The sequence below is a fragment of the Mus musculus genome, chromosome 19 (genome assembly GCF_000001635.26).
Source record: "Mus musculus strain C57BL/6J chromosome 19, GRCm38.p6 C57BL/6J".
Taxonomy (NCBI): domain Eukaryota; kingdom Metazoa; phylum Chordata; class Mammalia; order Rodentia; family Muridae; genus Mus; species Mus musculus.
The window spans coordinates 50,462,853-50,483,849 of NC_000085.6; the positions used below are offsets into that span (position 1 = coordinate 50,462,853).

Here is a 20,997-nt window from a genome sequence, read left to right on the forward strand (position 1 = left end):
ACAGGAATCTCATGGGTATTCAGCTGTGTTATTTTCTAAGGCAAAGCAACACAGCAATTGCTCACACTTTCACTAGATTCCTGTCCCCAATAAACAGTGGGAATCTGAGAAGGAATACAGAGAAGAGCCACTAGAACCAAGACAGGAGCCTGAACCTGTTAGAAAGTCACAGGGCAACTGTCTTCTTCAACCCAGGAACTGTTGCAGTGGGTTGTCAGAGATATCTTTAAGCACTGTGAAGGTTAAACATAATTCTAAATTTGACCGGATTTAAAAATCCTGTGAGGAAACCAAGCCTATGAGCATGTCTGTGAGAGATTTTTCTAGATTAGGTTACCAGAAATAGGAAGAGCCTTTCTAAATACGAGCAGAACCAATGCATGGGTGAGGTACCAGATTAAATAATAAGTTGAAAGGGTGCTAAACTCAGCAGTTGTAACTCTGTTCTACTTGATTGCAGGCACAGTGGGACCAGCCTTCCCCTCTCTCTTGGTACTGTGACTTTCTTGTTAGCATGGAGTATACCCTTGAACTATGAGGCGTAAAACTGCCCTTCTTTTGCCAAGTTGCTTTTCTTAGGTATGGTGTCACAGGACCAAGGTAAGTTACTAATACTGGGATCATCATAAGAGGAGCACATGGAACACGCTAGGAATGGAGAACGGTCACATTCCGTGAGTTCCTGCTATTCATCCGAAGCTGACAGTATATTTTCTTTCAATGCAAACCTATATGCTGGCGGGGGCAGGGGGTGTGAACCTTCATAAGTAAAAGAAGCTGAAAGTATAGATCTGGTTCAGGGATTTCCTGCTCCTATTCCTTTCATTTATCAGATTTGCCTCTGTAATAGGATTTACCCACAAGCCCCAGAGGAAAGCATCACTTTCATCCTCTTGGCAAGAAGTATCAACGGTCAAATTTGGTTCTTGACTAGGATGCATGACTCCATGCTAAAATCATCATGAGAAACTATAATAGACTTCTCAGATTCAGTAGGAAAACCTTTCTCACAAAATAACTCATCAACTCTTCTTTGTGACCACAAGAGTTTGAATAAATTAATCACCTGGCTGAATGCAACAGAAGTTGCACCAACTCTTACATGAGCATGTTTTATCTCTCTGACTAAATAGATCTAATTATTAGCAAACCCATTTAGCAGACAAGGGAATAGATAGTCAGAGATGGATATATTAATCAAGGTTTAACTAAATTACGTAACTATCTCAATCTCTTTTTGTCCTTCTGACAAAGAATCCTTATGGAAATCTTGTCTGATGGTGAAGGTCATCCAGGAGACAGAGTTAGGACAATAATTCCTGCTTCAATTTAGGAAGAAAGTGTTTCAAGTAGATTTTTTAAAACGATAAATGTTTAAAAAAGCAAAAACAAAAAGGAATAATGAAAATAGTAACAAAAAGGGCGAGGGAGATAGTTCAGAGGTGAGGTGCATTCCAGGGTCAAGGGGCTGCCTTCAAACATCCCATTCCAAAAGAATCCATGTGAGTTCTTCTGGGCAGCATTGTTTCTGATGGTGTGAGACTAGGGAGTGATAGATAACATCAAATCAAGAAAGAAAGGAGGCCTGGGATGTTTAGGAAAGAGCTCCCCAAATCCACACTCCCCCCTATGGTTTATGAAGGTCTGTTTCAGATCTAACTCATAGCTTGACATTAACAGCGACTTTGCTAACTGTACCTTGACCTTCCTCATGCTACAGTGGGTTTAATAAGAGCAATATCCTACTTGTCAATCTGAATATATCCCACAGAATTGTATCTGGAGGACATGAAGAATTTGTGTAAGAATTAATCTACAATCCCCCCCAAAACCTGAGAGTATCATGCTGTTGAAGACAGAGGAAATCAGTCAGCATTGTCTTAAATGCCTCATAAGGGAGAGAAGGAGGAGTTAAATTTACCACTCCACACCCCAAATCCACATGCTGAGACTGAAGGAGAATTTTATCCTCTGTTTATCCTTGCTCTATGAATGAATAACCAGGGAACCATTTGGGGTACGACTTTTTCAGCACGCAAATACTATAAACCCAACACAAACAAACAAAGCAGCAATCACAAGCAGAATCCCGGGGTCATATATAATTTCAGCCCCACAGCATTGGCTTGTAGTATCTGGAGAGTTGCCAACAAGCTGCATGCAATGGCCAGAGTTCTCTCAAGCCAGCGGTAGCAACCAAAGGACTTGGTACCAGGAAAGTACAGTCCAAGCTGCAGTGCGGGGCATGGACCTCATCTGCCCAGCAGAAGCTCCAGACTTCTATTCTGGACATTAAATCTTTATGTTATGAGGGAAAGACAGGTTTTTGGACAACTTTCTGCAACGCTAAAGAGAAAGTGCCCTGATACAATTTAAAGGAAGAAGATAGTTTGAATTTGAATTTTTTTGATAGTTTTTTGTTTCTTTCTTTCTTAAAGTCAGAGGTGATAGATTTGCAACTGTTGGAGAGTAGTGACAGAGGGAGCTCGTGGAGACCCAGGAAACCGTGAGACGGGCAAAGTCAGTGTGGAATTTTATATTACAATAATTGCCAGTGACTTCCAATTGGTTCCAGACAAAATATTCTTTGTCCTACTGAAAATTGTCTATCCCAAATCATGGTTAACCCAAGTATGTAGTGGTTTCAAAGGGTAAGTGTTGGGAGTTTCATAATGAGCACAGACTTGCCAGTCACTCTGACTGAGCGTTGACTTCTGTGATGTCACCTTACTTTTGCTAACTCCACGAGGAAGAGCAGAGCTCACCCTGGCTCCACTCAGTGTTCTCATTGGAAAGTGCGATGAAGCATGGCATTCAAAGATAAATTCTTTTCAAAGAGGTCTTTTAAGGCTTCATCCCTAGAAATGCTGGCAGAAATAAATACACATTTTTAAAGAAAAAAAAAAAGTCCCTGGGCCTTTCCTGAATTGATTGTATCTCCTGCTTCTGCAAGCTGAGGAGTCATAATCCTGTGCCATCACAGATTGTTTGAAGTCAATAAACCAAAGGTGATGACCTGGCTAATACATCCCAGAAGGAGAAAGAAAGTCGTGCTGAGGAATAACTCTTCAGGACAGCGTTTCCCTCTGGAAAGAGGAGAACAGAGCTGAAAGTGTTCGACATGATTTACAGTTGAACAGAATATCGGGAACTTCACCTGAAATAAGAAAAGGGATTTTTCTGAAGTTCTCCAACAGCCTTGACTTTCATCTGCATTGTCCTGTGATTCACATGGTCTCAACTGTGTCTCCTGCATGGATGCTCTATTGCTGGCCTATCTGCTCACAGATGAACATCACCTACAGCTGTGTTTTATGATATCCTTCCTAGGGGTAATTCTCAGGTGACAGTATAACATGATGTAGTCTGGACATTTGTCACATTTGTATTTAAACACTTAGTATGTGTTAGTTGAGTAGTACACTTGGCTCCCCTTCATATTGTATTAGCTTCCAGCACCTGTGGGAGTGAAGGTGTAGCCACACAGCATGACAGTGTCAATCTACATGCTGAGATTAAATTAGTATCTGTCACCTCGCACATGTGCACTGACAATAAATTAAAACAACCTGACATTTGAATAAACGAACTTCTCTAAACCTTTGATTTCCCATGACATATAGTATGGAGCATGTTTTACATCAATTAATTAAATCCACACACGAGAAAGGTAATTTTTCAAGGAAACATTTTCCCAATAAATTCATCAAAATGCTGATTATCTAGTAACCAATGGTGAATCAGGTAATATGCAACTTCCTAAATGGTACTCTCTGTAAAAGTAAGAAATGTCCAGAAATAATACATTCAAAAGAAAAATTGATGAGGAACACGAATAGGTTCACATACAATGAACAATGCCTGGGGATAGGGGAGAGCTACGGCTAGAGATGGTTCCTGTGAATTCAGACTCTAGTCTAGGAAGCAAACCTGCCTGAGTCAGGTCTCTGTTCTATTGCTTAGCCTCCTTAAGAACATATGGTGGTTACTTCTCTGTGCATCAGATTCCTCATATATGGGGGTAGTGTAAGGATAAAACCAATATTCTGAGTTCTATTGAGGTTGATGTAAATGCATTTATTGGTAGCTCTTTCAGGAGAGCTTGGAATTAACAAAACACAGTGCCCCACATTTCTAGTGTCATAAGACACTATGACCAAGAAACTTATTTTTAAAATACGTTTATTGATATTCAAGGCTCTTGAGGGTTATAGTCCATGATAATCATGGCAAAGAAAATGGCAGAGAAGAGAGGCCTCTTGGTCTTACAAACTTTATATGTCCCAGTACAGAGGAACGCCAGGGCCAGGAAGTGGGAGTGGGTAGGTTGGGGAGCAGGGCGGGGGGAGGGTATAGGGGACTTTCGAGATAGCATCTGAAATGTAAATGAAGAAAATATCTAATAAAAATTGTTAAAAAATAATAAAATAAAAAAAACTGGGAAAGAAAGAAAGAAAGAAAGAAAGAAAGAAAGAAAGAAAGAAAATGGCACTGGAAGGGTTGCTGAGATCTTATGTTCTAATCCACAGTCATGAAGCAGAGAGAGCAGGGGCTAAATGGGAATAAATGGGCTTTTGAAACCTCAAAACCCACCCCCACTGACATATATTCTACAACAAGGCCACACCTCCTAATCCTTCCCAAACAGTTCCACCAACTTTGAAAATACACATTGACATATATAGACCTATGGGACCATTCTTATTTAAACCACACCATACATGGGTATTAGTGGCATTCATTAGGCAAATGATATAGAGATAGAACCATTTCAAATACTGACCAAATAAGAATAAAACTTCTCATTTGGTAGATGTTCGCAGCCAATCATTGGACTGAGCACAGGGCCTCTATTGGAGGCGTTAGATAAAGTACCCCCAGAGCTCCCAGAGACTAAACCACCAACCAAAGAGTACACATGGAGCAACACATGGCTCCAGCTGCAGAGGATGCCCTTGACAGACATCAATGGGAGGAGAGGCCCTTGGTCCTGTGAAGGCTTGATGCCCAAGTGTAGGGGAATGCCAGGGCAGGGAGGGGGAGTTGGTGGGTGGGGGAGCACCCTCATAGAACCAGGATGATGGAGGATGAGATAGGGGGTCTGGAGGGGGACAGGGAAAGGGGATAACATTTGAAATGTAATTAAAGAAAATATCCAATAAAAAAGTTCTCATATTTGTCTGTTTCCATTATTTGTTGTGTGTTGAGTAGAAGATGCATACTTATCACAACACAAATAGAATCCTATAAGACAAAACTACATTTTTAGATGAAAAAACTGAGAAATGGGACTTAAATAAATTCCCCATATGTTTAAAACAAGTAAGTCATCAGAGCTTGGATTCATACCCAGTCTGTAGAAGACTAAAACCCAAGGACAGGCACCTTACATGAAGTGGCCTTCCAAAATCACCTGTCATTTTGGTACAACTTACAAATAGTATTGTGGATGGACTAGACAGTCTACTCCTTCGTTGAGAATTTTAGTAAGTGCAGTGATAATTAAGAAATATAGGCATCTTGCCTGGCAGTGGTTGTGCACTCCTTTAATCCCAGCACTTGGGAGGCCAGCCTGGTCTACAGAGTGAGTTCCAGGACAGCCAGGGCTACACAGAGAAACCCTGTCTCAGAAAACAAAACAAAACAAAACAAAACAAAACAAAACAAAACAAAACAAAACAAAACAAAACAAAACAGATATATAGGCATCTTAAAGAAGGGTGGAAGACCTTGTTCATCTGAGGTCACCTGTGATTCCATAAAATAAAACATTGAATAACACACACACACACACACACACACACACACACACACACACAGAGAGAGAGAGAGAGAGAGAGAGAGAGAGAGAGCACAAATGTTTGTCTTGGGCCAAAGAGAATTGGGGACCAAATCAAAGTAGTGACAGAAAGGAGTTTGATGGTGCTTATACATGGCTGCCAGCCCAGCAGATCTAGTTTGCGATGGCGATAATGTGAGTGAAGCTTTGGCTGTATTCTACTGATTGAATCTGGGCTTTTTTTCACATTTGGCTCTGGATACATTCTTCCTCCTGGAGTGAGACATGTTTGAATTTCACAAGATTATGTTGCATTATCTTCGAAACTGTTTTTTCTTATATACAAGGCATTATGTTAAAATTTTAGGATGTAGAAATTTTATAACATTAAAAAAAATGTAAGTAAGTCTGAGATCCAAATCTGGATTTTAATAAGCTTAAACCATTCCTTCTTTTTAGTTCAATACATTTGTATGAATTATTTGAGAATTTCATACTATACAGTATAGTTAAAAAATAATTTTAGAAAACACATTAAAAAGTGGCTAGGGTAGAGAAGGGAGCACACACTTTAATCCCAGTACTTGGGAAGCAGAGGCAGGCAGATGTGTATGTGTTCAAGGTCAGCCTGGACTACATAGTGACTTCCAGGACAGTCAGGGCTACATAAAAGAGCCTGTCACAAAAAATCCAAAATAAATAAATACATTTTAATACAATATGTATTCATCATAGTCTTTTCCTTCCCATAATTCCTCTCCGGTCCTCTCTTCTTCCCTGTCTACCCAGCTTAATGTTCATTGTCTCCTTCCCTCCACTCCCCAGAAACGTCAACACAGACACAGTTTTTAAAAAAAACTAATAAAACAAAACTCAAACCAACAAGACAAAGCAAAATGTACCCCACAGGAATACAGAACCTGTGCTGGTGACACCTGCCCTGGAGTGTGGCCGATTAGCCTAGTGATGCTCTATTGGAGAAAATTCAATTGTGCTTTCCTCTCTGGTTACAAATGCAAAAAGCTTATTCTTTAGGGGTAGGACATTGTGTCAACCTCCCGACCTCAGTTCTGGAAATTTTCTGGTTTAAATCTAAGCAGGTGCTTGCGAGTACTGTCACTGTCGCTGTGAGTTCATATATAGCATATAATATATTTTTATCAGATTCATGCTATCCCTCACTACTTCCTCTACCTCTTCCCAGGTCCACCTCCCACCCCGCATCATAAGTCCACATCCTTTTCCAGGAGATAACCCACTCAGCTCCATGTGCTGCCCTTCTCCACATGAATGTGGGCCATCTACTAGAGCATGCTTGGTCTACCTGGGACCACGCCCCTGAAGACAACTTCCTCTCTCTCCCCTAACAGCTTTTAACCTAATCCATTTTTAATATATTCCCTCCAAGAGAAACAAGTTTCACTGATACTTAGAATAAGCCATGTTCTTTGTGAGAGAGAGGCAACAGAGAGGAAACTAAGACATATTGTTATTATTCAACATTAAGTTTCTCTGGCAAAATATCTAGATAACCAATTTAACTAAAGGATTTACTTTGTGTGATGGTTTGTGTATGCTTGGCCCAGGGAGTGACAATATTAGAAGGTGTGGCCTTGTTGGAGTAGGTGTGTCATTGTGGGGGTGGGCTTAACACCCTGATCCTAGCTGTCTGGGAAGTCAGTCTTCAACTAGCAGCCTTCAGACAAATGTGTAGAACTCTCAGCTCTGCCTGCGTTATGCCTGCCTGGATGCTTCCCTGCTCCCACCTTGATGATGATGGACTGAACCTCTGAACCTGTAAGCAGCCTCAATTAAGTGTTGTTCTTATAAGAGTTGCCTTGGTTATGGTGTCTGTTCACAGCAAAAAGACCATAACTATGACACTTGGTTTCATGGCTTCAGATATTTGAGCCCATGTTTGGCTAGGTACACTGCTTTTAGAACATCATGGCAAGGACATGTGGGGAAAGTGAGCTATTCTCTTTGCAGTGCTCAGAGAGGGGAACAGAGACGACGATGTATGGACAGCCTTCAAAGCCATGTCAGCAGTGATTTCTGTACTCAACTAGGCACCATCTCCTCTCCTTCCTTCTGCTTTGATGCCTTCAATAAATTGATTCCGTATCCATAGGATCCATGGACCTCTTGGTACCAGTACTAGCTGGAGCAATCCATCAACATATGAGCACGTGGCAACATGTTATATACACAGTGTAATACATGACCACAGCCTGCTTTTCTAAACAAGAGTGGAAACAGACAAACATCATGGTAACTTGTGCACAGCTTTATCTTGCATTGCCACACTTCTGTCTACACACAGAGTTTCTGCTTTCCTTCAGAAGAGCAGATTTTGAGTTTCTGGAAAGGGAAACCTTCATATACATAACTTTACTTCCACTGAGTACTGAACTGTGGTGTTTGTCGAAATGAATGAAGAACATAAACATCTGGCAACCATTAGAAGACAAAGACTCATGATGCACTGGAGCATTAATGAAGAAGAGGCTGTTATACATATATATATATACATACATATATATATATATATATGTATATATATATATATGTATATATATATATATATATATACATATACATATATCAGAAAGGTAGTCCACAAGACCCCAGATCTAAAATCGTGACAAGATGACTATAATATTTGTTAGAAGATATTGAAAGAAAAACACTGGGGATTTTTTTAGTATTGAGGGAAAACAAGTATCGAGATCATCAAACCCTACTGAAATCCTAAAAATTATTTGCATTTCATTATTGCTCCAGAATATCTTATTCCAACCTTCTTGCCAGGTAATCTAGATACTTCCTTACATTATAAATGCAGGCTTTAGTATAGTGAAGGCATTTTAGAACTCGTTGGGTCTTTACAAAGGTCAAGTTACTAAACTATAAGGACAGGCCTACACATGTGTCTACAGTAAGATACATCGTAACTAATACCAAGGAGACAAGCTAAGGAGACATCGGAAAGGTAAAGAAGAGGCAGCAGGCGCATGCACATGAAGAAAGCAGGCGGAGTAGCCAGCTCTGCACAATCACAAACTCACTGAGCCCTTTGACTTCCCTAGGCTTTACGCTTCTCCTGTAGAAACTAGAATTGCTAACAGGCTGGTTTTAATCGAGTAAATATAAAGAACGCTTCTTATTCCTCAAAAAGCACTTCTTCAATTAGTTTAATTATATATATATATATATATATATATATATATATATATATATATATATGTGTGTGTGTGTGTGTGTGTGTGTATAATATATACATATACATATGTGTATATATAATATATATACATATACATATGTGTATATATATATATATATATTCATTCCACATGTTGACACACTTGTAACTCAGACTCCTCTTTAAATGCATTTGTATAGATACCCATGTTTCCCTGTCAAATGAAGCAAGATACACTGCTGGAGTCTACTTAATACACACTCCTGTTTTTAAACAAGCCAACGTACAAAAAGTATTCCTAGTCAGTGTATATTGATGAACACATAACTTGAGCCCTAAACATTGAACAAAGTCGCTGATAACAGTTATACCAACCTGGACTGTGTGGAAAGCCATGTGTTAGGCAGCACTGCACTGACTGTCTCACTCTAATAAAAACATACGATTCCCTTGATTTAGAGAGTTAGCAATTCAATCTTAATCAAATAAATGTGAAAGTCTGGGAACCAAAAGTATTGCCATGAGATATAGATGTGGCCTGAAAGTAGAAGATAGAAAGCTCTGACGACTCCTGCATGGAAAGGGTGGTGACTGAGACCATATGTGCGATGGCAGCTAGCTCCTGCAGGTCCTGGAGGGTGGTGCTGGCCCATAGCACAAGCGCAGCTATGAGCCGCATCATTGACTATGTATTCATGAGGGAGACCCCCCCATACAAGGACATTTTCACACATTAGTTTGAGTGTTTGCTTCTATTCTATAGCCTTTTCCTTACAGCTGAATAATAATTGGGTTTTGTAGGAAAACTACTCTTTAAAATTAACAATTTAGACACGAGCCACTCTTTGCTGCTCCCCTGGAGCCCCAGGACTGGGAAGACATCCTGCCATCCACTGGAGTGGGATTTGCGACACTGATTTTGGCCACTCATCCTCCCCAATAAGTTTCTCTGACAGAGACACTGCAGGTGTGTGGCCCTTTAAAAGTGCATGCTTGCATCTCCGTTAGAACTGCCTAAGGCTTCCTCTGCAGTGAAGGGTCTCTTGGCAGAGTGCTGATTGCTCTGGACAAGAGAGGAGAAAGATGAATATGTTTCTTCTCAGAGATACTGTATCTCGATTTGACGTTTTATTTATCTCAACCTTTAAGCTTATCTTGCCTCAAATGGTAAAACTGGCTTTCCCCACAAATCTCCAGGCTTAATCCACTCTCATTTTCAGCTGGTGTTCAGGTGCAGTTAACTGTTCTGTGTCAGATCGCCCAGTCCCTCTCAGTTTGACTCCCTGCATGAACGACGACACTACACAAAACAAAGTCAGCAACTCGCTCTAGGAGAACCGCACAATCGATGGCACTGTGAAGAACAAGTAAATCTCATTAATTGGGAACAATGGTAGCCTGTCATCCCAGTCCCTTAGATCCAAAGACCTATAAGTCCTTAGGACATCAGTACAAGGTCAACTGCCTCTTGATCCCCATCTACTCCAATACCCAGAGGGCATTTGACACATGACTCTTGATTGTTTAGCTGGTAGGACTTTCAAACAGTAAAGCTTAACTGAAGGTTCGGATCTAATTGTTGGACATTTCTCAGTTGCTAATAAACATTATTGCTCTCTGTCTGTCTGTCTGTCTGTCTGTCTGTCTGTCTCTGTTTCTGTCTCTCTCTCTCTCTCTCTCTCTCTGTGTTTGATTGTGTATATGCATGTGTGTGTTGGGATATAGACATAAACATGAATGCTTGTGCTGTGTGAACAATAGAGATCAGATTTCTGGATGCATCCTTCATCACTGCGCATCTTATTTTTGAACATTGAGTTTTCCACTGTACTGAAAGAACCGAGTTACTTGGCTAGAATTACAGGTGGCTACCTGTCACTGGTAATGTTCCTGCCTCTGCCATTTTTATTTCACTAACCTCCCTCCCTATGAATGAAAAACACACTCGTAGCTCATCAGAAAGAAAGAAGAAAGCTTCCACTGAGCTTTGTAGTCTAGCACCATCTTCTGCTATGCCTCTCTGTGTGTGTACCACCGTGTGAGTAGACGGTTGTGCCTGCTCAAGCCTCCTGCCCCTTTGAGACCAGGCTGCATGTCTTTTAATAGTCTAATGTACACTCTGCACTGTTTATGACAGATGCACTGTAGGGGAAACGTCGCTTGTATGCTTATGAATGCGTGAATGCTAGGAAAAGCTATCAAGGAGACACAAACTTTCAGAGTCATGGACATTCTGATCAAGGCTTCCTGAAATTAAGTATGGCACTAGGTGCCCCTGGCAGTTAATGTGCTAAAGAACTCCATGATTATCAAGACTCTGACTAATAGACCCACACTTTCGGCTATTCTGCAGGGTATTAGCTCTGGCCCACCCCCTCGACTGCATGTAGACAAAATTTCATCTTCTCTCTGGAATTATCATAGGTGATGGGGGTAGCCATTCAAAGGTAGTGGTTTCTTTCCTTTCCTTTCCTTTCCTTTCCTTTCCTTTCCTTTCCTTTCCTTTCCTTTCCTTCCCTTCCCTTCCCTTCCCTTCCCTTCCCTTCCCTTCCCTTCCCTTCCCTTCCCTTCCCTTCCCTTCCCTTCCCTTCCCTTCCCCTTTCCCTTTCTCCCCTTTCCCTTTCCCTTTCCCTTTCCCTTTCCCTTTCCCTTTCCCTCTTTCCCTTTCCCTTTCCCTCTTTCCCTTTCCCTCTTTCCCTTTCCCTTTCCCTTCCCTTTCCCTTCCCTTTCCTTTCCTTTCCCTTCCCTTTCCCTTTCCCTTTCCCTTTCCCCTTTCCTTTCCTTTCCTTTCCTTTCCTTTCCTTTCCTTTCTTATTTATTTATTTATTCATTTATTTATTTATTTAGTTTGATTTGAGGGGTTGTGGTAGGTATTGCCACCTGATACAGGCTGGTGAGAAGGAAAAGAATTTGCTGTAACAAGAAAAGACCACTTAATAAAAAATACAATTATAAAATCGACTGTACTGTGTTTCTGAGGGTTTGTCTGTTTTGACTTCAGGCTGATAACAACCCAACAGTATCTTTGTTCAGATATTTACAAGATACCCCGCCCCTATATGATTTGTATCCATTCATTTGACATGGTATGTTTTCCACGTAATCTGTATGTGTGTGAAGTACAACATGAATCCCTGAGACAAAGTCAAATAAACATACACATGTCTGTGTGCCCACCTGTGTGCTGCTAGGGACTGCACCATGGACTGTGAGCTGGGAAACCTGGGGAGGCCTGCTCCTTGAGGCTGAGGTGAGCAGTCTACAAAGAGAAGCCCAACTCTTCCTCCTCCCCAGTGCCCAGATCAGTGAGAACCATGCGCATCCAAATATATCAGCACCTCAAGACCAACAACACAACATTCTCACCGACAAAGAGAAGGCCAGTAAGCAAAGTCGGTCCCGTCCAGTCTCTAGAGGAAAGAATGGAAAGAAAGGAAGGCATGCTTACAAGCAGGAACCTCCCCACCAGGAATGGAGACTTCCAGAGACAGCCAAGAGCAGACACCAGGCTCAAACAGCACAGTAATTAGTGGCCTAATTTATCTACGTACCTCCAAAGCGAGCTCTCGGTGATACTCCCCAGGTTATAGTCATAGAGCTTTGTCAAAATGAGAATCACCTGAAGGCAGAAGAAGAAATCACCGTTAGTCTCAAACAATTACAATCTCTTAGAACTGAGATGGCCCAGGGGAGGGCTTAGGATTCCTTTAATGGGCGCTTAACATAATTGAATGAATTGTTCCTGCTTTGCTGCCGCTGTCTGGGGAAGGGCTGACAGCCTGGTACTGATCATCGCTGGTCAGCCGCCCTGCCCACCATTCTCAGGAGGCCCCAGAGCCAGTGCTACCTGTTTGTTCATGTATTTCTTGTCCTGGTGGGCTTAATACTTTCCAGGAAGCTTATAAAATTGTAAAATATGAACACTTCAAGTAAGCCCCTCAGTAAATGTTCTAGAAAGGTCAGTGGTAAAGTTCCTTGCTCCCACAACTGAGCCACATGGGCCAACATCCTTGATTCCTGAACCCCAGGATATCCTTTCTTCTTTGTGAGTTTGATGAACTCTTTCTTCTGAATTCAGAGTCAGATAGGAGATACAACACCTCCAAAAAGCAAAGCAATAGCATTGTAACAGGGCAGGTTCGGGGCACATCAGCCCCAGGACTTATACTGTTGGGTATGGAGAGACGTCCAAATTAAGAACTGGTTCTGGAAAAGAACATATCCCGAAGAAATTCCCTTTAGCTTCACAGCAAACGCCCCTTTAATTTGTTACCTGGTTCCAGCCCCACTTGGAGGAAACCAAACTATTTTCCACATTTGTTCAGAACATGAAAGACCTTAATTAATCATCCTAGAACACAAAGTGCATAGCCAAGCTGGGAGACTACAATCTAAGTAGTATGAAACCTTCTCAAAAAGAAAAAGGGAGTTTCCGAGACCCCACCCTTGCTTTGCCAAGGCTGCCCACGTCGGCCATCACAGCAGTTTGAGAAGACAACAACTTATTTGGCATCTGCCACCAGGAATAGGCTCTACCTGACTTCCTGGAGTACCCAAGCTCCAGGGCATCTGTGGACACTGAACAATACAACTTGCTCCTAACTGCTGAGAGTTCTTCCTCTACCTGCTTACTCTTCAGATAAGCAGAAGGTAGGTTCTGAGTCTATCCATTATTCTGGTATCCATATCCTAGCACTAGAACTTTGGACCCTGCTGTAATGTTTGCAACTCAGCAGAAAACCATTCAGACCAACGAACTGGATTTTCTCTGAAGGCCTTGGGATCAATTATTGCTACAGTAAGGACAGAATGTTCTAACCTTGAATTCTGAGGCAGTGGTTGCCCAAGTGTGCTAAATCCTTCCAAATTCCAGGTTACTAGCACAGTGCCTCATTTAGGAGGCATGAACATCAATGATCCTGAACTCTTCCCAGCTAAGTCAACTAGGACTCCTTTCTAGGAAATGGAGCTCTGTGCTTACTGGAAGACCAGGTGAGATCCCTACAGACCTGTCCTCCAAAGCAGCGTTCTCCCAACCCACAGTATGAGCTGCCACCAACAATCTGTTCAAACTCCCTTCTTCAGCAAGACGTGAGCACGGGTGAGGTGTGAGGCACCCTATGGGTGCATCAGATGGCGTGCCTGTGGTGGGGCATATGCTTAGCAGATCCCCATGCCAATTAAGTCACTCGAAGTGCTAAATTTCAATCAGGGATGCTGATCAACGACAGCAGGGTGGCTGTTTGTATGAGGACAGAGAATGATGTTGTGACTCCACCTCAGTGGGATTTTGCCAAATAGTCCTGTAAATCCCCCAACAAGAAAATTGGGATGTGGGCAGAAAGCATTTCTAGGTAGTTGCCCTCATGATACAATATAGCAGTGAACTAAATAAGGAAGCTCATCTGGTCACAGGCTATGGCTCCCACTCATGTGACAAGGGACTTTAGAGGTGCCCAGGGGTGGGAACCCTTTAGCCCAGTGTCAAATGGTGTAAGCCAGCCCACCCACATACACAGCCATTGTTTAAGCAATTTCCAGGGCACGTGTGTATATGAAAGGGAAAATTTGTTCCCTGCTTCCTCTTGCTGGGCTAGTAAAAGCAAAAAAAAAATGCTAGTGATATAGTCCGACAGTTTATCAATACTGCACAGGGGAGCATCCTCTGTAACATTTCACGACATAGCTGTTCAAGCCAATATAATCTTTTTTTTTTTTTTTTAGAATCTGAGCAGAAAAGGAAAGATGAAATCTTATCTTTGGGTTACGTATTCCAATAGATAATCTGAGGTCTGCCTTCCCTGCATTTTTCCCATCCATTTGGGTGTGCACATTACTCATGCCTCAATGCTGGGCAGTCAAGTGATACAATGCTATGTACAAATGTTAAATTGCCTACTGGTTTGTTATCCTCCTTTTCTGATTAGTGCTGCTATTTAGCAAAATCCTCACAATTTATATAAAGGGGTCACGGCCCAAATCACTGCTCCAAAGTGAGAACTGGAAAAAAGCAATTGTTTGCCGCGATTCCGGTACTATCCTTTTACAGTTTTGTCTATTTGCAGATGTTAACGAAATCAACATGAATAAAATTCCCTTAAATAATAAATAACTGATCATTGATAGTCATACATAAGAATTCTCATATATGGATTTCATTATTTCAAGAGTCTGCCATTAAATCATAAACTCAGTAGAAGCAACGATGTTTTCAGTTGTGTGTGTGTGTGTGTGTGTGTGTGTGTGTGTGCATAGTTGTGTGTGCTATGCGGATGTGTTCATGTAGATGTGGATGTGAATAGGACAGGAGGTTTGACCTGCAAACATGCAATGTTAGGTATCGTGTACCATTGTGCTCCACCTAATTTTTGGGAACAGGCTCTCTCACTTAACCAGGAGCTCACTGATTCTGCCAAACTGGCTGGACGATGATCTCCAGAGATGTGCTTATCTACCCTCCCTTGTGCTAAGGATACAGATTTTACAGATGCAAGCCATTATGCCTGATTTTGGCATGAGTGTTGGGAATCCAAACTCTTGCTCAGACAACCGGAAAATTTCTGGTGGAACCCTCTTCCAGCCCTTATCAGTATTAGTTTCATTCTCGCACATAAAATAATGCCAACGAGCTTCCTATTTATTGTCCTGTCTTGATTTCATTCTTCAGTGCCCAAAAATCCCTGATTGAAATAGTAAAAGCTAATCCTGATGCTGACTTTTCTCTTGTTCCACTGCAAATCTCAGGATATCTTTGAATAGAGATCATTTGAATAACTATGGCTGATAACATCTACTTAACAATATATCGAGTCCTCAACATGAAATATCAGGAACTATCCACAGTAATATATCAGAAGTATCCTTTCTGGCCAGTCTCAGAACTCCTATTACCACCTGAAATCTGTCTTGTTTTTTTTTACTTCTTTCCATTCTTACCTTACAAAACCTTACTTTGTTCATACTTAAAGAAAATGTAGCACCCGCCCACTTAGCCATTGTGTGGTAGTCAGCCATCTCAGTATTCTGTGTGAGAAAGGGTGATCTCTTTAAAGAAATGAGCAAAGGTTTTCTGCACATGGAGCCCTTTGTCCAGAGCCTTCCATATTCTTTACTGAATAATTCCATTAACTCTGAACACTTACTTGCTCTTATGCAAAAACATGAGAAATTGTCACCGAGAACCTTGTGACAGAAAAATGCAAGTTTGCTTCCTCAAAGCCTTAAAGTTTTTCTGCTTTGTAATCCAAAACAAGGCTTTTCTAGATATAGAGACAGGAGGATCTGCCTGACTAAACACGAAGGTCTGCTGTAAATTAGCAAAAGCCACTGAAAGACATTTTGTATCAAAATTGTTGGACAAGTGCTCTTTCTGAGTTTGATTAAAAGTAATTAATTTGGAAACAGTGTTGGTTAATATACAGGCAGTCTCCATTAGGTAAATTATTAGCCCTGTGATAACTTTGAATATGACAGTATTTTTTCAGTGTTAACATAAATATAATTTAGAAGCAAACCCTGGAGCATTTAAGGAACCCTTCGATTACCTTCCTGGGAAGGCAAGTGTGCTCAGCATATATTTGCAAACTTGTCATAAGTGCTGTAATGCTGATGATGAGAACTCATTGTTCCCTTCCTAAATAGCAACAATGGAGTTTTCTCCCTTTTCTATCATTAAGGAAGGAAATACAGTTTTCCCTCATCGTTTACTAAATTGAAGAATTTAACCCTAGTAGAAGGAAGATAGAAAACTGTATGTCAACATGTTGGCTTGGACACTATCCTTTAATACACCTTAATTTCCCCATAATCTGGAGAAATCTTAGAAAAGGGAGGGCATGCTACCATCTCTTATGTTATGAAATACTCAATCCTAAGTGGAACATCTTTTTACCACATCCTCTCCTCTAATTCCCTCAGGGTGGATAATTGGGTGGAAACAGTGTAACCCCCAAGGGTGGTACTTATCTAGAAGTCGTAGTGTCTTTTGGACACAGCAGGGCAGTTGCAGTTAAGAACTCACAGCAGTTGTGTTTGTTAGCACCGAGACCCTTGCAAGTCAAAACTAGATGAAAATCTCAGCGTGGAGAGAGGAGGTGGACATGAAATTTCATCTCTAGCAAAGAAATTCTTGGCAACAGTGGGCTTCTAGGAAGGGGAATAGTTTGCTTGAAGATAGCCCATGATAAGTCAATTACAGTTCAGTGGAAGGTGACACATCCAGGAATAGCTATGCAACGTATGTTAGCCCTGATGGTGGAAGTTGGGGGACGGGGGCGAGAAGACAAAGTTGGAAGGGTAAAAAAAAGTGGGGTGGGTCATGGAAGAGTTGGGAAAACAATAGCAAATATGATTTAAGTGTATTATATTAAATCCTGGAAGAACTAATAAAACACTTATTAAAAATTAAAAATTTAGGGACTGGAGAGATGGCTCAGTGGTTAAGAGCACTGACTGTTCTTCTGAAGGTCCTGAGTTCAAATCCCAGATACTACATGGTGGCTCACAACCATCTGTGATGAGATCTGACACCTTCTTCTGGTGCATCTGAAAGCAGCTACAGTGTACTTAGATATAATAATAAATATTTTTTTAAATTTTTTTTAGATTTATTTATTTATTATATGCAAGTACACTGTAGCTGTCTTCAGACGCACCAGAAGAGGGCATCAGATCTCATTACCGGTGGTTGTGAGCCACCATGTGGTTGCTGGGATTTGAACTTCGGACCTTCAGAAGAGCAGTCGGGTGCTCTTACCCACTGAGCCATCTCACCAGCCCTAAATTTTGAAAAATTAAAACAGCAAAGAAGAAAATGGGGATGTACCTACTTATTTTTCAGTTGTTCCTAAACCGTAGTCTTCTTCTTCTTCTTCTTCTTTTTTCTTTCTATGGAAATAAACTTCAAGGGAAACATAGTGTGGCTCAGGCTCCTAAAGAGTGAGCAATCTGTGCCACAAGATCCTAAGGTCTCTTTCTGGATGCTCAGTAGCTCAATATCTGAATAATGCGGATGATGGCAGGATCTTTCTCTACGAAACAACACAATTCAGGCTTGGATAGACAGGTGTTTCTGTAATTATGGCTGGCATCTGAGGAGAACTCACAATGCACCAACAAACCTAATGCTGATAATCTCTGTTTCCCGAGGTGGGCTATGGTCTGCCTCTGGTGAGTAGGGATGGGCCTAACTGAAGATAACAGCAGGCTGTGATAAGACTGAAGCCAGTTTCTCCCTCTCCCTCTCCCTCTCTCTCTCCTCTCCCTCCCTCTCCCTCCCTCTCCCTCTCCCTCTCTCATCAGCTTCCAGTGTGCCTAGAGGTTTCCCCATTGTGCAGCTAAAAAGGCCATCTAACTGCTTACACCAACAGCTTGCTAGAGAACATTTGGGTTGCTGCAAGACTGAAGCCAATACTGGGACAAAGAACTATAAAGTTTCAAGAGATCTGGAGTTTGTATGTTTAGATGAAAAATAGGTGTTCTCGACTCGGTTACTTTCCTTGTGCTCCAAATTTAGTAAAAAGAAGAAGCAAGTAAGCATGCTGCCTTTCCTTGAAATCTGCATGTCCCAGATTGGGTCTTTACTTCAGCAAGTCTTTATTCAACTTTTCTACTTAGAAATTCTCATTCTTCCAGGGAGTCGGGAATCCTCTGAGAATCTGACCTGATAACAATCTATGGGCATAAAACAATGAATAGAAGTTTAATGATACCATTGATCTTCTCTGAATCCTACAAGGGTAAGAAACTCAAGAATGAGAACTTATTCAATTCTAGGAAAATAAGGGCTTTGTTCAGAAGGAGGAACAGTTGGTTTGAATTTTTTTGCACATTAAACTCAATCAACATTTCGTAAGGCTTTACTTTGAAGAAGCAGGAGGGGACATGAGAGTGGCTACCAGTCCCTAGAGACTCAACAACAAGCGAAAAAGGTTGAAGCAAGGTGGGAGCCCATCCCCCTCCCTTTTAGAAAGCAAGCAAGAGTGGTGTCATCAGTAATGAGACGGTAGAAGAGGAGGCGACCCCTGAGTGCATGCAATGCGGACAGAGATGAAAGGAAAGACAGGCTGGATTTTAAGAGAAAGGAGCCTAAGGATGGCAGTATAAAGGTGTGCAAGTCCAGAGACCTCAGGTTCACCTCAGAGGATGACTAGGAGTGAGGATACAGAACACAGAACAGAGAGAGGCTTTGCCTTCCCCAGGAGATCCACAAGCATTAGCTCAGTCATGTTCTCTATTGGAAATGGAAAGGGTGTCCAATCAGTTCATGAGCTCTGGAGTTCTGAGCTAGCTACAGGAGTCAAGAGATAGTCACTAGCACAAAAGCCAGATCCCACAATTCACCCAATGGCGATTTCTGGTTTCTCTTACAGGAGGAGTTGGTGCAGTTCCAGAAGTGACTTAGCATGACAATTACATCAGCCCCAAGAGATGTCCACCTGTCCTCTCCCACATGGCCAACACTAGGTCCCTTTTCTGTGTGTCGAGCTCTCTGGACTTCAATGTATTTGCAGGCAGCCACAGCATTTCTTCACTCTTGGATTTCTCTACATCCCGCAGATTAAAACAGGGTCTTCAGTATTCCACGACCCGTTTTGCTTTTGCTGTAGTCTTGGTGTTTAGTATGGAGTTTACTAGGTTTGTATCACCCAGATAAAAATGCCCAAAGTGATCACTGTAATGCAGACAAATTTGTTTTGCCCTGATATATGAAGGTTTCATTCCATGGTCAGTTGGCTTCCTTCTTGTGAGGGCAGTTGCAAGGGAAGCCTATCAAGGCAGTAAATACAGGGTGGAGTAAAGCTGTTTAAAGAGAGGAGGTATCAGGGTCCCAATATACCCTTCAGAGACAAGACCCTTTGTTTTACCACCCTTCCGCTAAGCCTCATCGCTTAAAGACTCTATCACTATCTGTAACATGGAATATTTAGAAAGGTATGAGTTTTAAATTTTTATTGACTTCAAGACAATGGCAGGTTAGAGTCTTTTGTCTTATGTTATTATTGGTGTGTGCGTGTCTCTGTGTGTTTAGGATCAAAGCTGGGAGTTTGCACACGTCATCTTGTTTAGCTACATCCCCAGAGCTTTGGTTCGTTCACAGCATAATTTTATCTTTAAACTTTTGGAACCCTAATTAAGTCCTCTCATGAGCTGATCTTTCCGTTTAACTTCCTAAAGAACTTGTTTTGAGAGGAGATCAAGGGCTCCCAGTGGTGACTGAACGCATGGTCTTTTGCAGATGGATTCCAACAGATTATTTTATGCTATCATTATCTTGGAAGATGTAAGTGAATGTGTAATTGCACATCTTTTGACTCATCAAAAGGAATGGGGATCAGTAATAGCTAAACATCATTAAAGTGTGACAAAGGTAACATAAAGGCTGTGATACACACAGTCGCACGTGAGAGCACGTGTTTGTGCACACACACACACAAACACACAGAGGAAGGACTCAATTAAAAGTAGTGTAGCAAGTACAAACACAATTAGAGAATTAAAAATCAGTAAAAAGAGAGAATTGAATGTGTGTGTTAGGTTATCCAAAAAGCAGTTAACTTTTTTTTTTTTTTTTTTTTTTTTGCCTCTGGAAGTCACTTAATCCCCAAATGACCTTCATGTTTTGTGGCAGCCCCCACACAATTTACTGTAATGTTTATCTATGCAATATCCTCCACACGACTCTGAAATTAAGTGAGTCAAATAACTACTGCATCTCCTCTAGGGAAGTAAAAGACAAGACAACCCACAGTGCTTCTGTGGAGGCAGGGATGTGTAGCTAGCTAATTGAACACAAGATGCGGGGCAAGCGGCAGTACATGAAGGGCCCTAAGGGGAAATGCAGAGGCTTCTCTAGTAAATTTCCCGTGTTCTTCCTCTGAATCTATTCCCCTGCTGACTAGAGGTCATTTGCAGCTAAGACATAAGGCAACAACCCCACCCCCAGCAGCTAAGAGTTAGCCAGATGCTGGCACAGGAGAAATATCAGCCTTTGGTTAGAGCACGCCCCTCCCCCCCA

General features: G+C 41.5%; 1 protein-coding gene across 9 annotated transcripts in view; it reads right to left on the minus strand.

Annotated features, from left to right (window-relative positions):
• Window positions 1-20,997, minus strand: part of Sorcs1 (sortilin-related VPS10 domain containing receptor 1) — a 535,835-nt gene that overhangs the window by 319,558 nt on the left and 195,280 nt on the right. For all 9 annotated transcript variants that reach the window (XM_030251008.1, XM_017318265.2, XM_030251009.1 and 6 more), the window contains one exon: window positions 12,533-12,600. In XM_030251008.1, coding sequence (XP_030106868.1) covers window positions 12,533-12,600 — 68 coding nt within the window. Of the gene's footprint in view, window positions 1-12,532; window positions 12,601-20,997 lie in introns of those variants that run through there.